At 41.4% G+C, this 16,083-nt stretch overlaps 2 protein-coding genes across 2 annotated transcripts in view; one reads left to right on the forward strand and one right to left on the reverse strand.

Annotated features, from left to right (window-relative positions):
* The window catches only part of LOC139464894 (5-hydroxytryptamine receptor-like), a 132,829-nt gene that overhangs the window by 56,542 nt on the left and 60,204 nt on the right, over positions 1-16,083 (forward strand). The window lies entirely within an intron of this gene.
* Positions 14,067-15,405, reverse strand: LOC139465174 (uncharacterized). The gene is made up of 3 exons (XM_071246862.1): positions 15,191-15,405; positions 14,519-15,004; positions 14,067-14,379 (listed from the first exon to the last, which is right to left on the reverse strand). Exons 1-3 carry the CDS (start codon positions 15,403-15,405, stop codon positions 14,067-14,069), a joined length of 1,014 nt encoding a protein of 337 aa, XP_071102963.1.

The following is a 16,083-nucleotide window of genomic DNA, read 5'->3' on the forward strand; positions in this document are numbered from 1 at the left end:
TATCCATTTTTCTGTCACGTATGTGTTAATATGTGGAAAGAATATAATGATTTGTATGTACATAATACCCAGTGTTACTTGCGTGCAACTAAAATATGTTACTAATTTGGTTTGAAATTAAAAGAGAATCGCGATGGCCTTTTGGGACAATGCTTTGAAAAAAACTGATGAAATAAAATGTAGTTAGAGGCAGTAAAGATATGAGTGTTCGAATTCCTATTTGGAAAAAAAAGGAAAAAAAAAAGAAAAAATATTTTCACCCATGATTGAAAACTTCTGGCACAATTTCCCCATGGGTTTAAGGCGTGTAACATGTCGCTAGGTTCATCTAATATAAACGTAGTTGAAAGATACGTCGACACCCTTGCGTGTCACGAACGCTGCGTAATATGTGCATGTTTTCGCGTCACGGTGATAATGTGGACGAATACAGACCACCCACGATGTTGCTGTTCGTCCATCAGTGGACCCGGTGCAGGCCAATAGGTTGATCAACAGTGGCAAAACTGGCGCCAGATTCGCACAATGGAGAGGTTTGAAGCCCTGGTCCCCAGAGGGTTACACCATCCCAACGTCCCTTGATAGCAAAGATGAATTAACCGGTAACGTTGGTGTTCAATACTGGTTCAGTTCGTGATACAAGTTCATCACAATTACTGATCATCATAACGTCATCCATTCAGGCAAATCCGGATCACACAATGCAAAAGCTCGTGCTGGAGTATTTCGATCAATTTCGGCATAAACTATTTTCATTTGCAATTACCATTTTTGTCCACTGCTTCTTTTGGTCAGTTAAACTCTTAATCATGTCCTGGAGTCATAGAACAATCAGAAATCCCAGGTCCCTTTATTTACTTACAGTTGGACTGAGAAAAAGTGATAATTAATGTCTATTGTATAAAATATAGTAGGATGATTAGTCGACAAAACACATGTGCGTCATCGCCTTAAGTGAAATGATTGATTGAGCCTGAAAAAAAATCACACGATCACACGCCGTAATCATCATAAGATTTAATCTTGACAATTATTAGCTTGATTAAACTCTTTATACGCTGTCCGGTAACTAATTTAGTTGCAAATCCTGACTTGAATGGATCTAAAAGAAATCTTTTATTATCCACATTTCTTCTGTTCCTTTGTTATAAAATCACGACATTCAATGTTCAACAAACCGAATTACGTCTAAGGACAATGGATATTACGAACATGCCATGGTATGTGGATTTTAATGCACTATAACTATTACGGGAGCAAGAGATGTTATCTGGGATATTGCCACTTCATGTGCGTGGTGATCCCGTGATTTTAGCACCGTTTTGAAGCTTTCCTTGAAAATCTTCATCACAGAGTCGTGAAAACCACACGGACCGCTGCCATTTCTCCTTTAATAATGGCATTCGTAAGTCCTCTATAGCTAAATTGCCTCGTATTTCCCCAGGCCTTTGCACGTGAGTGATAAATAGATCCATGAATGGTTCTTCATCTCACAAGGTTTACAGTAAAAGCATGATAATTCTCCTTTCTTTTGCGATCCTTTTGGGGATGAAGCCATGATGCGGGCGGGCGTGATACTTGCAAGAAAAAGGCAGCGTTCAATGGATAAACCCACATAATATTTTCCTGTTGATTGATCTAAGAGCAAAGGACAATCTAATTTGACCTACCATTTCACTAACTGCCGAACCGCCGAACCCATGACCTTGGTGACACTCAAGGTCAGCAGAATAAGTGAATGGAGGAATGTAGCTATTTGAGTAATGGCCTTGCACGAGATCCATTTAAGAAACTCAACATGGTTTGCAGCTATCTACTTATAGTAATACGATTGATAAAAAATGGAATAATTCTTACGCTGAAGTGCCAAAAACACTGAAACTATTATGGTTACGTTGTTCATGTACATTAAGCTGGAGTGTGCAGGGAAGAAGATTGTATAATGAGTAGTTTGAAAGTATTTGTTTCAGTGTACATTGGATAAGGCGTATGCATACGCTGGATGATGTATTTGCAAGTGGTGGTGTGTTTGCTGTCGGGGATGACGAACATATGTCTATCTGGAGAGGAGTATCCGGCTCAATGCCACAGAGATAAATGGCTTGATATCAAGGCCTGCTGTCTCAGAGATGTTAAAGCATTATTTCTGCGAGATACAAGTTCCACATGCTTCACTCTCGACTGTCATTGTTTAGTTTGATGTAATCATGAGTGAGTGGCGGTCTCGCACCATTTAGCAATATTCTAGTCATTTTACACCATTGAACACCGAAACCAGTCTTCATATGTTGTGGGAATCGATCTTTAGCTTGTGGAGAAATCTTTTGTTTACTACACTACCCAGAGGCTTCTTGGTAGAAGTCTGGTGACGCATACCGCTGATGTAAGTACTCGTGCTGCTTCGTTTCTGCTATTGTTCAGCTATTTTTCTGCTATTGTCCTGCTATTTTTCTAATATTGTCCTGCTAGTGTTCTGCTCCAGTTCTGCTATTGTTTTGCTGTTGTCCTGCTCTTGTTCTGCGTTTGTCCTGCTATTGTTCTGCTCCGTTTCTGCTATTGTTCTGCTATTATTCCGCTGTTGTTCTGCTATCGTCCTGCTATTATTCTGCTCCTGTTCTGCTGTTGTTCGGCTATTGTCCTGCTAATATTCTGCCCCTGTTCTGCTATTGTTCTGCTCCAGTTCTGCTATTGCTCTGCTATTGTTCTGCTATTATTCTGCTCCTGTTCTGCTATTATTCCGCTTTTGTTCTGCTATTACGAACACTTACCCATTTACTCGAATAACTATCTCGCGGGTGGTCCACGACACCAGCTACGCCATACATTCACATAGTACAGTCACTCTTGGTTAACTCGAAGTCGAGTTATAGGGAGTGCAGACAGTACATCACAGTGTCGTTATGGGTTCTGTCGGGATCATGTCAAGTAAATAGAGTTTGAGTCACCAAAGTTTCACATTTCAACGGACAAGTTTGTCACTATGAGAGTGTTGGGTTAACACTTATAATACCATTTCTGATAATTATTATTATAAGTGTCACCTTGTGAGAAGAAAGCCCAAAGTGACGCTGTAAACCTTTCCCACTTCGTTAAACCACATGGGTATCAAGGGTCATAGTCGAGGGACGAATCTAGGATTCGAACTCTCAGCTTGTCATAGCAAGGGAGAAAACTCTATATAGTGATTTTCGGCCTCGTTGTCGAACTGTCAGTCCCAGTCAAACACATTCAAAGACAACGTTACTTGTCTACTAACTCAATGTTAAAGGGGTTTGTTAATCCAACAATCACTGATTAACGATGTTCAGGTCAACCCGGGCACTAATTACTACGTCTAGACCGAGGCAGGGCGTGGACGTAAGGTCATGGAGCATAGCCTCCTGGTAATTAGGTAATTGAATCCATCTGCATTTGCCTGGCTATGTTTGTTGTTTAACGCCGCACTCCGGATATATTCCATCTAATCATAAACTGCGGGGCATAAGAAAGTATGCACTTGACAATTGGATTTGATAAAAAATTACATACTTATCAAAACGTTGCTAGGCTGAGAATAGTCGCCGAAATCTCCAAATTTAAGTTCCAAAACACAACTATAATGACAGCATAACATACATCACCATCGAAATTTTTTTCTTGTTTCTTTAATTTTTAGTCACCATTATTTGCCCAGTAGTTTATATATGGTTGTATACCGCGGTCTGTAAATAATGGAGTTTGGATTAGCAATCCAGTGATTGGCATCATGAGCATCAATCAACGCAATTGGGACACGATGAGATCGATAAACCTAGTCAGCGATCCTGTCCACCCGATTCCGTTAGTGTCCCCCTATGACAAACACTGGTTGCTGAAAACCAATTCTAACCCTAATCATCACGGGGTCTTGGTTATAAACTGTAAATTGCACTCTACATTTTGATATATCTCCCTACCTCAATATTCAGTCTATATGATGAGCATCTAAATCTGGAAAATGTAATTCTTGATATATTTATAAAAGAATAGTTTCAAATGAGACTTCTGTACTTTGGTCTTTTGGCCTTTCAGTATTTTGCGATAAAGACTTGTATAGGAGTTGACATGTTATCCTTGATTATATATTTTGGATGTGACATGATCGTTATTTTAACCTCTGAACAGATCTTGACATTTGTACGATAAAGTACATGTACTGGTAGCGGCTCTGAAACGTCCCAACATATCGGTTGGAAAAACGAGTTAAAAACTCCTGTTCAGAAAGGTTATAACATTTAGTTTGTGAAATCTAACTTGCTAACAGTTAATTTTCCTCCATTCACAAACCCTTTGAACATTTGGTTAACCATGAGTTGTTGAGCTGGTATTAACTTCTAACGCTGCTGCCATGAAGGAGGTCACTCATGCGGAAACTGATGACGTCAAACCCTCTTACTGACCTTACTAACACTTAATACCGTGTCCTATAGGATCTGTAGCTCACCTCCTACATGTTGATTGATGTCGTGTAATGTCCTCGCACTTCAATTGCTGATAATTACTTCATTTACAATGTAAATGGAGCTGAGGTGATATGGTGTTTATTGTCAGGTGAAATGTTATTGCACTTAAATAGCAATGACAGCATGTGTGTGTGTGTGTGTGTGTGTGTGTGTGTGTGTGTGTGTGTGTGTGTGTGTGTGTGTGTGTGTGTGTGTGTGTGTGTGTGCTTATGATAAAGTCGGATTCGTATAAGGGACTCTGCTATTGGGGGATTTGGGTAAGACTGTTTTATAGTGCTAGCCCACTGAGATACCATGCCGCAGTTTAGCATTGATACCCCACACAGACACAGGATACGGACGGTTCAGTCCGGTTTCATATTGTAAGACCATACCGCAGTTTAACGATATCCCTCTCCGATCTTGCCTCAGAGGCGACCGGGCAAGGTAATAACAAGAACCATCTTATACCGTCTTTTTGTATGACGCGGCCGGGGATCGAACAACCGAGTAGACTCTTTATCCACGGAGTCGGTCTTGTGAATGGACAACTGTTTGAAACACATTTGGTTAACATAGCAGATGAATACTGTGATGGTGAGTTAACTTGCTTGGATCGTTGGTTAACCTGGTTAACCTGATCAAAGGTTTGATTGTGAGCTATCTTGCAAGCATCACGGGTTAACTCGGTTAACTGGTGGGATTGTGGGTTAACTTATGGGTATCGCGAGTTAACATGCTTTGATCAATGGTGGGATCGTGGCTTAATTTGGTTTCATCATTTGTGGTATAGAGTAGCTGGAATAGGCATCGTTCATACGTTAATTGGAAGCTTTGAAATTAAATCAACTTTATTTCTTCACCACCAAATTCATGATACGACGTGTTGACGTGTTCTACATGTTTGCTTGCAACGCGCAGCATGGCAGATAATCAATACATGTACGTGTGGTTTTCCTAAAAAAATATTTATGGCCATAATGGAATCTTTCTTAATAGGAACTGTGCGATATTTGATTACTTATGATATCATCCATACAGTGTATGGGTCATGAGTTGAAAGGAAACGATTGTAAAACTTTCTAATGGAACCTCAAGATTTTTCAGTTAAACCAGTAGAATCATGATATACCCCATGATATTTCAAAAGAGAAGAGACTCAGATCCAATATTATCACTTTAGAAATAAAAACAATCGCAGTCGCAGTCCGGTTTTAGAATGTTTTAGTCACGAACTTTGTAACAACCAAATCAATAGAAAAAAATCCGATTTTCTTAATACTCCTGGTTTGGATCAGTCCGACATAAAGCGTATTAGCAGCTTGAAACTGACAAAATCATTGGTGATGATAAATGCGCCGTTTTTTACATTGTGGACAAAAAGCACATGCCATTACTGAAGGCGCTATTGTGTTCAAGCGATTGGTGTTTGTGGACGCCATAAATCTCAATGTTGCATTTCCACAGCTTCCCCTTTTCCCTTGCGGTCTGTGCCGATGAATCTGTTTCCCAATCTATACCAATATCCCCATCTGTTGAACGTGTGGTCATTTCATCAATTCCCATACTCCGTCAACATCGACGGTTGCGTTGCTTTGAGACATCGTCCCCACCGCTGTCCAAGCTAATGTTTTTTTAGGAGCATTTCTTTCACCGAGATCATGCCACCGGCTCAGGCCAGTTGAAACGAGTTTTCCTTACTCGCTTCTGATGTTCATATTAATGCTGAAACGTCAAGAATTCATGAAATTTATACACCGCGACTCCCAAAATGAATTTCCATTTTTACCATTACTATACCCGCGACTTATTTGCTTTCCTGACGATTATGAATAGATATTTATACCGGTGTTCGCTAACTTCTTCCTCTTGTATTGATCTAGATAGGACCCAGGATCATCTTGTCAGACGCTTCTTCATAAATACATTACAATCCCTCTCTGGTAGCCTTCCCAAGTACTCTGGTATATATAGACAAATATTAGCTTTCAGAGCACCAACCAAGTTACAAGCCATCTCATAATGCATTGCTTCCACTCGTTTCTTCATATCTCCAAGTTGGCATCAGCCATACATATAAAGCCACCCTATGATCTCTTAAATTGATTGCCAACACAAAAAACCTCAACCAAGACAGCCTGGCAACGTTGTTTATGGGCTGCATCGTCTGTCCGATCTTGTATAATCCCTGTGATTTGGAGCAGTAATGTGTTGTGAAAACCGGTTTCAATACACAAAGAAGATATTTGTGAGCTCCTTTGATTTATAAGCAAGAATGGATTAGAGATAAACGCGGAGCAAGTTACTCGTGCAGGCACATAATGTAAGCTATATACAGTACTCTTTACTAGGATCGATCATGTAGTTAAAGGCTGATTTGGGGGGTCTCCGTTTTTGGGGGGGTCTCTGCGGTTTTAATGTGTTTTAACTCTTTGTACAGAAGGGGACTGACTATATGTGGCATTATCTGCAACGGCTTGATATCAAGTTACAATGCTGGCGTGTTATTATTCAAATTATTAATGGAATGGTTTTAGTGTCTGTGTCATTATATGGTAGCGTAGCATATCTTGACGGGACAATCACTCATGTTTGTATATAATGGTGACTCGATTAAACCAATGTCAATGTCAGATTGTGAACGGGTTTTCCAATATGCGGGTTATCTGTGTTATCAACATGATCGATTGTCGATATCACGTCAAAATATTAGAATAAGTCAATTTTCATTTCACTCTTTTATATTGTGAATGTTCTTCACACGTTTGGGTTAAATATCACCAACACGCGTATTGAACTGCTTTGTTAAGAACACAAATTTTTATTTCATTTTGTTTACTATTTCCTTGTTTACTATTTACATTTTTAGAAATTACCGTGATTGTTATTTACACTGTTTCTCCATATAACGGTAAAGCAAGGCCTATAACGATGTCGGAGTAAACAAGTGGCATTGTTCGAAACGTGCTACCCAGCTGTGAATGGGTACCCGGTAGGGTGAGTTTGTTATGTGACTGTTAGCCTTCTAACAAGTCAAAAGGCAATTTATCTAATCCCCCAGGATTGGTAATAAATGTTACTTCTTTATGCGAACCAACTGGCTGAGCTGAGCTGGTTTTACTCGGAGTGGACAATTGTAATGAACGGGACGACACAGCTACAAAGTGTCAATAGAATCTTACACGTTTAGCTGGTTTTACTCGGCGTTGTCACTTGTACTCAAAGAGACGATCCGGTTACAAACTGTCAAAAGAATCATGTTCGTGTAGCTTCCTTTACCCAGAGTTAACAGTTGTGAGGCGACACATAAGGTGTCAACAAAATACGTTTAATGTGGGAGGAAAGCCCGGAGTGATGCAGGTATTAGATGTGTAACCACTTTGATGAAACCCACGGGAGCACGGGTATGTTTCTGAAAAAAACTATTAACATAATCGGGGCGAACCGGGATTCGAACCCACAATCATAGGTTTCTGGCGTGCCCAAGGAACGCAACTCTACTCAGCGAATTGACCCGCCGTCAACTACTGGGCCACCCATGCCCCTCTATATTAGTGACCGACCATTCATCGGGTACAGTTACAACACGAATCCTTTACCCATAACGATGCCCTCACACCGTTAGGCAACTCGCACCAGCTTTCACAATACAACTCATTTAATCAAGATGACATATAGTTCTATTCAATATCCATTTCAGATGAAATGTGTCAGATCGAAAATAATCCCACTCGAGCGTACAGGCTTAAAATATGGAGAAATCAGTCACTAGACGACAGTGAATGTCTAAAATGCTTGATAAAGACTGCGCACGGTGAAGACTGATTGCTTTATTCCTTAGTGAATGTAAATGCGAAGTCTGCCGATTCCTGTACGTCGTGATAAAGACGAGACTCTTCCTCGGCCAGGCTTACCGTATTACCTATAATGATTACTGTCAGCGTCTCGTGGTCAACATTGTCTGTGCTGTGATAGCCCGAAATGTCAGCCCCCTAGTAAATCAATCAAATTACCGATAACAGACTGGAAAAAGACACGACTGACATATTACTGGTGTGAATGTTATTTGGAACACTCTTCATAATAAGCCGCCCAACGAACTTGATTTCAGGAGATGATAGTCGACAATAACAAATCAGTCACATGTGGATTATAGAAAACCTTCAAAAACATAATTAGTCTTGAGGGTCGGTGAAGGCATATACAGAAATTGCACGAAACAGATTTTAGTATTTTCATCAACTGGAACGATTGAGTATTTTATATACATATGTCCTGAGACCTTTGTACAAACATGTTTGATAACAACAATGCTGAGATGACACAACAGCTAGTTTGAGGAACATGTAATCTCTCACTCCATGTAATTGAGGAACATGTAATCTCTCACTCCATGTAATTGAGGAACATGTTATCTCTCACTCCATGTAATTGAGGAACATGTAATCTCTCACTCCATGTAATTGAGGAACATGTAATCTCTCACTCCATGTAATTGGGGAACATGTAATATCTCACTCCATGTAATTGAGGAACATGTAATCTCTCACTCCATGTAATTAAGGAAATGCAATCTACCACATTGCTGTGATGACACAACAGCTAGTTTAAGGAACGTGTAATCACTTACTTCAACATTGCTGAGATGACACAACAGATAGTTTAAGGAACGTGTAATCTGTCACTTCAACATTGCTGAGATGACACAACAGCTAGTTTGAGGAACACGCAATATCTCACTACATGATGACACAACAGCTAGTTTAAGAAACATGTAATCTTTCACTACATGATGACACAACAGCTAGTTTAAGGAACATGTAATCTCTCACTACATGATGACACAACAGCTAGTTTGAGGAACACGCAATATCTCACTACATGATGACACAACAGCTAGTTTGAGGAAGATGGCTGTAATCGCTCACTATATGATGGCACAACAGGTCCTGTATGGTATCCAAACATCTCTGCTAAGGCTGTACAGCAGGATGGAATAGTCTGTTAATTGTAGGTAATCCGCGAGCTTCACCATCACGAGGTAAGCCTACAAACAACCATGAAACACCAACCAGCTGTATCTTGGCTGTAAATTTAGTCGCACCGTGATAGATGTGGGTGGCTGTCCCATGGACGGGACAGAGTGACGGCCTCAGACTAAGACCACGTCGCCAGACCCAGCTCTGCGCTGCCTGTATGTGCGTGTTGGCAGTTCCATTTAGAATCGTTATGGCGGAGTCGCTGAGTAAACATATATATATTTAAGTTTGTCAAATATTTACCATGGCATTTGAGAAGGCTCGATTTTCTTATCAGCAACGTTCAAAATACAATAAGGCACCTCTGATTTTACTGACACATTTTAAGGCTTGATAATAATGTAATGAAGAGTGAGTGAGATGGGTTTAACGCCGCTTTGAACTGTGTTCCAGTTATATCACGGCGTGTCAGCTTAATGTGTGAGGAAAGCCTGAAGTGATGCATGTTTAAGACGTTTACCACTTCGGTGAAACCCACGAGCAGGGGTATGGTGCTGGCAAACCCAGGCACTTATTCGGGGCGAACAAGGATTCGAACCAATGATTATGGGTTTCTGGCGTGCCCAAGGGACGTAACTCTGCACAGCTCATACACTCAGTCACTGTTGCCTGAGATCCTTCGCTCACTTCAACCACATCGAAATCTGCTACTAAAGCAACCCGCAATCAAACATACCTTTAAGATTGATATTTGTGGAGAAAGAAAGCAATCTTATAATGCCCTCTTCCCCGCTAGGCACTTTGGTAACATCGGCCCAAAATTAGCCGACAAATCTGATATGAACATTAGCTAAATGATTCCAACATTCTCCCTTCCTCACACAGATTTGATACCGTGCCCTGATGTCCAGTAGGGATTCGTTGCTTAATGGAATGAAAACGGCAAGAGATGGGTCAAAGTCTTCTTATAGACCCCTTTTTCTTCCTTCGCAGGATAACGTGCCGACTATCCCTGGGGCAGCGATCAAAGAGAATATGCAAGTCTGAGAATTGTACAGTGTAACGGCATAAGGCTAAAAATACAGAAGACAGATGCTACGAAATGGCATTCTTGACTGCAATATCGTTTTGGCTAATGGTGTCGTCTCAAGACTAGACAAAATATTCTTATGGATGTTTTATGTCGATAAGCATCAATTCAATATTTCAAGAGCTCAATACTGGCGTAAAGCACATCCATAATAACGTGGAATTGTCAATGATACATTTCCGGGTTTTTTCACGGAGGGTATAATTATAGAACCTCCCAGGAATGCATACAAAAGATTATTTCCAGAATAAGTCATTAGCTGTGAAAATAACATATGCTTCGTGCGCCGACAAAGATTGACTTTGAAATAACACCTCGTTACTGACAATTGCCAATGAGAGTCAATGCGTTGCATTAGCAAATTATCGCATGTTGTGAAGTCACAATGACACGAGCTGTACATCAGCAACGAAACACACATTAAGGGCCGCAAGACAATAAACGGTAATGGTGCCCCTGCCGTACCATTCAACAATCAGCGTCCAGTGACAGGCTTTGGTGGACTGATGATCTGTTTGGCAGCATCAGGGGAGACATTTTGAACCTTTTCTTTCATTAAGCAACCTGACCTGATCAATCGGCATCACTCACTCTCAAGCAATGGTCTCCGGGACGTACTCTCCTGCACAATCTTCTCTGTTGTCATAACCAACCAATTCCGCTTCTCTCAGAGGGTATGTTTTTATCCCTCGTTCAACAACGACTCTGTCATTTACTCGTCATTAATGAATTTTGCTTGGTTCGAGCCCCGATTCCAAGTGTAGTTATGTGTGCCCTATGTGACACTTTGGTCCACGCATTGCTGGGAAATGCTTCAGTGCCCGGATGTTGATGCCTCAGGGAGATTGGACACTTAAACATGCTATGTTGTAAACTCCCATCACCACTGTTGCTCTTTCACTGTCCGGAGCAAAACACTGTAAATTGCCGCGCAGGGAACTGATTAACCAGATTTACGTGAACCATTTCACTTTCGATTTGTCAACCAGTTTCCCGTCAACAATCGGGAACGAAGTTACGTTGGTTTTAAAGCAATTTGTTCTTCAAAAATAACCCAAAACCTCTTTAGGTAATACAATCGCCGTCTTTATCCAACATTGTAGCTACAATACACTTCACGGAACACAAACATTGCTAATTCATCGATCTTAATTTAAGTATGTTTTTTATTGATGTAGGGACAATTGTAGATAATTCTAGCGTAGCCACGGCGTGTTGTTTCCTTGTTTACTTTAAGTTAAAACCCTTGTCAGTTTAATGGCAATACGAATAACGAAGCGTACGTTGTTCAAATGTTTAAACACAGTTTCAAGACTATAAACCATTCCACACAGAATTGAAACAGCAATGTAAACATAATCAAAAGGGACCGTAAACAAATCCTTGTAATTCATGCAACTTTTATGAAAATATATGTTTATTATTTTAAAAGACATAATTATGATAGACTGAGTGGAAAGAAAAATTCGTACGCGAAATGAATTCATATATCTTAAAAATTAAAACTTTTCAATGGATAACAAATCAAAGAAATCTAACAGGCATTGTCTATTCCAACAAGCACGTTCTACACGTTTTCAGGGCAGTTGTCGTGCGTTTAAACATCCCTAACATGCAACCGTCCTTAGCCTGGTCTTCTACTAATGACTTCCGTACCCTGATATCCCGCATTACACACTTCCTTTAGTCTACTATCAGAAGGATATTGCCCTCCTCGAGTAAAGCATCCGTCTTTCTAACACACATAATACAGTAATCAATCCAATGTATTCTTGGACAATACTCAAACATACATACGGTGGACCACAATGACATCTCAATGCGCGATTTGTACTGTTGTTACATCGTTGATGAAAGCTTGTACGTATCTAAAGACCTCTCACCGCATCACAAAAGTAAGCTTTAAGTCAGTCTTTTCGTGGCTTATTGGTTTCATTGAAGAGACGGCGGTTACAAATGGGATGAGTGCTCCGACTGTGCGCCGATCGATTAGTCAGGTATGATGGAGTTAGTCCGCTTCAATGAGCGGTTAGGCTGGTATATTTGCAATCTCCGGCGATCAGTCCACGTGGATTATAGCGCAGCACACTCCTCTTCTTGTTACAAGCTGAAACTTACGATGAAATAACGCCATCCGACTGAATGAAGCGAGATCAATAGACTGGAGCTTCGGCGCACATCAACTATGTTTCAAGGAACACCATTCACAGACAGGGGCAGTTGCAGGTATGAGGGTTGCAAATACGTTGGAATAACAACCATTCTACTTCAGAAAGTCACATTTGTTTAATCATCTAGTTATTATGCGCCACGCAGACTGTTGGGCTTCTGTTGTACGTAGCCCTGTTTTCAGATGATTGGTCGCGGATTAAAGTAACTATTGGTACGACAGTCTTCGTCATCGTATAAAGGAATTAGTTCTTTGTGAAGCGAAAGATAATCGTGGCTTAGTGGCTCAAAGTTTGACTATAGGAATTTGGGGGTTTATATCTTTCGTTAGATGTGTTTTATGTTTTAAGCAGAGATTTAAAGGCAAAGGCTTTTGATGACATGGCATCCAATACCAAACTGATTACAGCTACTGTTCCATGAATATATCGGTCTTTGTTAGTTCTACTTTCAGTGTGAATGATGAATGCAGTTTTATTAAGACATTTCTTATTTAGTATTTCAGTATTTGCTGCTGTTAACTTGGGGACTCCCTCAAGTACTTTTTGTGGTTCTCTTCAGGGACTTCACTGTAGGAACATCTCGTAGTTATTGATGTTCTCTGTAGGAACTTCCCCCGTACTTGTTGTTTTTCACTATAGGGGCTTCCCCATTATTGTTGCTGTTCACTGTAGGGACATCTCGTAGTTGTTGATGTTCTCTGTAGGAACTGCCCCCGTACTTGTCGCTGTTAACTATAGGGGCTTCCTCATACTTGTTGCTTTCACCATAGGGAGTTCCCCATACTTGTTGCTGTTAACTATAGGGACATCCCGTAGTTGTTGATGTTCTCTGAAGGGACTTTCCCCGTTCTTGTTGCTATTCGCTTTAGGGACTTCCCCCGTATTTCTGTCAATTCACGGTAGGGACTTCCCCCGTACTTGTTGCTATTCACTGTAGGAACTTTCCCCGTTCTTGTTACTGTTCACTATAGGGGATTCCCCTGTTCTTGTTACTGTTCACTATAGTCGTACTTGTTGCTGTTCTCTGTAGGGACGTTCCGTAGTTGTTGATGTTCACTACAGGTACTTCCCCGTACTTGTAGCTGTTCTCTATAGGGACGTTCCGTAGTTGTTGATGTTCACTACAGTCAGGTACTTCCCCGTACTTGTAGCTGTTCTCTATAGGGACTTCCTCGTACTTGTTGCTGTTCTCTATACGGACTTCCTCGTACTTGTTGCTGTTCACCATAGGGACTTCCTCGCATCTGTTGCTGTCCACTATAGGGACTTCCCCGTACTTGTTGCTGTTCTCTATACGGACTTCCTCGTACTTGTTGCTGTTCTCTATAGGGACTTCCTCGTACTTGTTGCTGTTCACCATAGGGACTTACCCGTACTTGTTGCTGTTCTCTATACGGACTTCCTCGTACTTGTTGCTGTTCTCTATAGGGACTTCCTCGTACTTGTTGCTGTTCACCATAGGGACTTCCTCGTACTTGTAGCTGTTCTTAATAGGGACTTCCTCGTACTTGTAGTTGTTCTTAATAGCGACTTCCTCGTACTTGTAGTTGTTCTCTACAGGTACTTCCTCGTACTTGCTGCTGTTCACTATAGGTACTTCCCCGTACTTGTAGCTGTTCTCTATAGGGACTTCCTCGCACTTGTTGCTGTTCTCTGTAGGGACTTCCCCGTACTTGTTGCTGTTCACAATAGAGACATCCAGATGTTGTTGATGTTCACTATTGGGGATTCGCCGAACTTGTTGCTGTTCTCTATTGGGACTTCCCCGTACTTGTTGCTGTTCTCTATAGGGACTTCCCCGTACTTGTTGCTGTTCACAATAGAGACATCCAGATGTTGTTGATGTTCACTATAGGGGCTTCCCCGTACTTGTTGCTGTTCTCTATTGGGACTTCTCCGCACTTGTTGCTGTTCTCCATAGGGACTTCCCCGTACTTGTTGCTGTTCTCTGTAGGGACTTCCCCGTACTTGTTGCTGTTCTCTATAGGTACTTCCCCGCACTTGTTGCTGTTCTCTATAGGGACTTCTCCGTACTTGTTGCTGTTCTCTGTAGGGACTTCTCCGTACTTGTTGCTGTTCTCTGTAGGGACTTCACCGTACTTGTTGCTGTTTTCTATAGGTACTTCCCCGTACTTGTTGCTGTTCTCTATAGGTACTTCCTCGTACTTGTTGCTGTTCTCTATAGGGACTTCCCCGTACTTGTTGCTGTTCTCTGTAGGGACTTCCCCGTACTTGTTGCTGTTCTCTGTAGGGACTTCCTCGCATCTGTTGCTGTTCTCTATAGGTACTTCCCCGCACTTGTTGCTGTTCTCTATAGGTACTTACTCGTACTTGTTGCTGTTCTCTATAGGTACTTACTCGTACTTGTTGCTGTTCTCTGTAGGGACTTCCCTGAACTTGTTGCTGTTCTCTATAGGTACTTACTCGTACTTGTTGCTGTTCTCTGTAGGGACTTCCCTGTACTTGTTGCTGTTCTCTATAGGTACTTACTCGTACTTGTTGCTGTTCTCTGTAGGGACTTCCCTGTACTTGTTGCTGTGCTCTGTAGGGACTTCCCCGTACTTGTTGCTGTTCTCTATAGGGACTTCCCCGTACTTGTTCCGAAGTTGTTGATGTTCACTATAGGGGCTTCTCCGCACCTGTTGCTGTTCTCTATAGGGACCTCTCAGTACTTGTTGCTGTTCACAACTGGGACTTCCTCGCATCTGTTGCTGTCCACTATAGGGACTTCCCCGTACTTGTTGCTGTTCACTATAGGGACTTCCTCGTATTTGTTGCTATTCACTATAGGGAAATCCCGAAGTTGTTGCTGTGCACTACAGGGGCGTCCCCGTACTTGTTGCTGTTCACCATAGTCTTGATAACATCAGTGTGTGATGGCTGATATTCTTGTTCACTACATGGGCAATTTGATGATGGAAAGCATAACAAACACACATACAAACGACTAGAGGTATAGCCGCCTTGTGCAACAATTCACCATGGTGGCGGCAGAAGTGCAGTAAGGTTACATTGATTTCACTTGGTTGTCATGAGGCTGTCTGACTAAACGCTTCTCTGCTCATTGTCGCTTCAATGTGTCTGCTAATCAGTACATCTATAACGTTATAAACTTGGTAATTAGCCGAGATGACATCGGCACCAGCTGGTCTGTTCACACCCCACACATATTGTCACAGATGTGACAGAATAGATGTCATTATCTGATTTTCAGGAATACATTTAGTGGCTGAGTGGGTGGGTTTGGCTTTATAAATGGGTAAGTGGTTGGGTGAGTAATTGTTCTTTGTGCTTGTCTGTGAGAGTGGGTGTTTATAGGTTGGGCTGGTCTAAGGCGCCGTAAATCGTTGTGCAGACTTGCGTCCCTTGGGCACGCCAAAAAC

The sequence above is a fragment of the Haliotis cracherodii genome, unplaced genomic scaffold (assembly GCF_022045235.1).
Source record: "Haliotis cracherodii isolate W230 unplaced genomic scaffold, xgHalCrac1.p SCAF_17, whole genome shotgun sequence".
Taxonomy (NCBI): domain Eukaryota; kingdom Metazoa; phylum Mollusca; class Gastropoda; order Lepetellida; family Haliotidae; genus Haliotis; species Haliotis cracherodii.

Coding starts and splice junctions, on each gene's coding strand:
- LOC139465174 (XM_071246862.1), bottom strand. CDS start 15,405: ATGCGAGGAAGTCCCAGTTGTGAACAGCAACAAGTACTGAGAGGTCCC. Junction 15,005..15,190: donor GAGAACAGCAACAAGTACGA/GTAAGTACCTAT, acceptor TATAGAGAACAG/CAACAAGTGCGGGGAAGTAC. Junction 14,380..14,518: donor AACATCTGGATGTCTCTATT/GTGAACAGCAAC, acceptor TATTGTGAACAG/CAACAAGTACGGGGAAGTCC.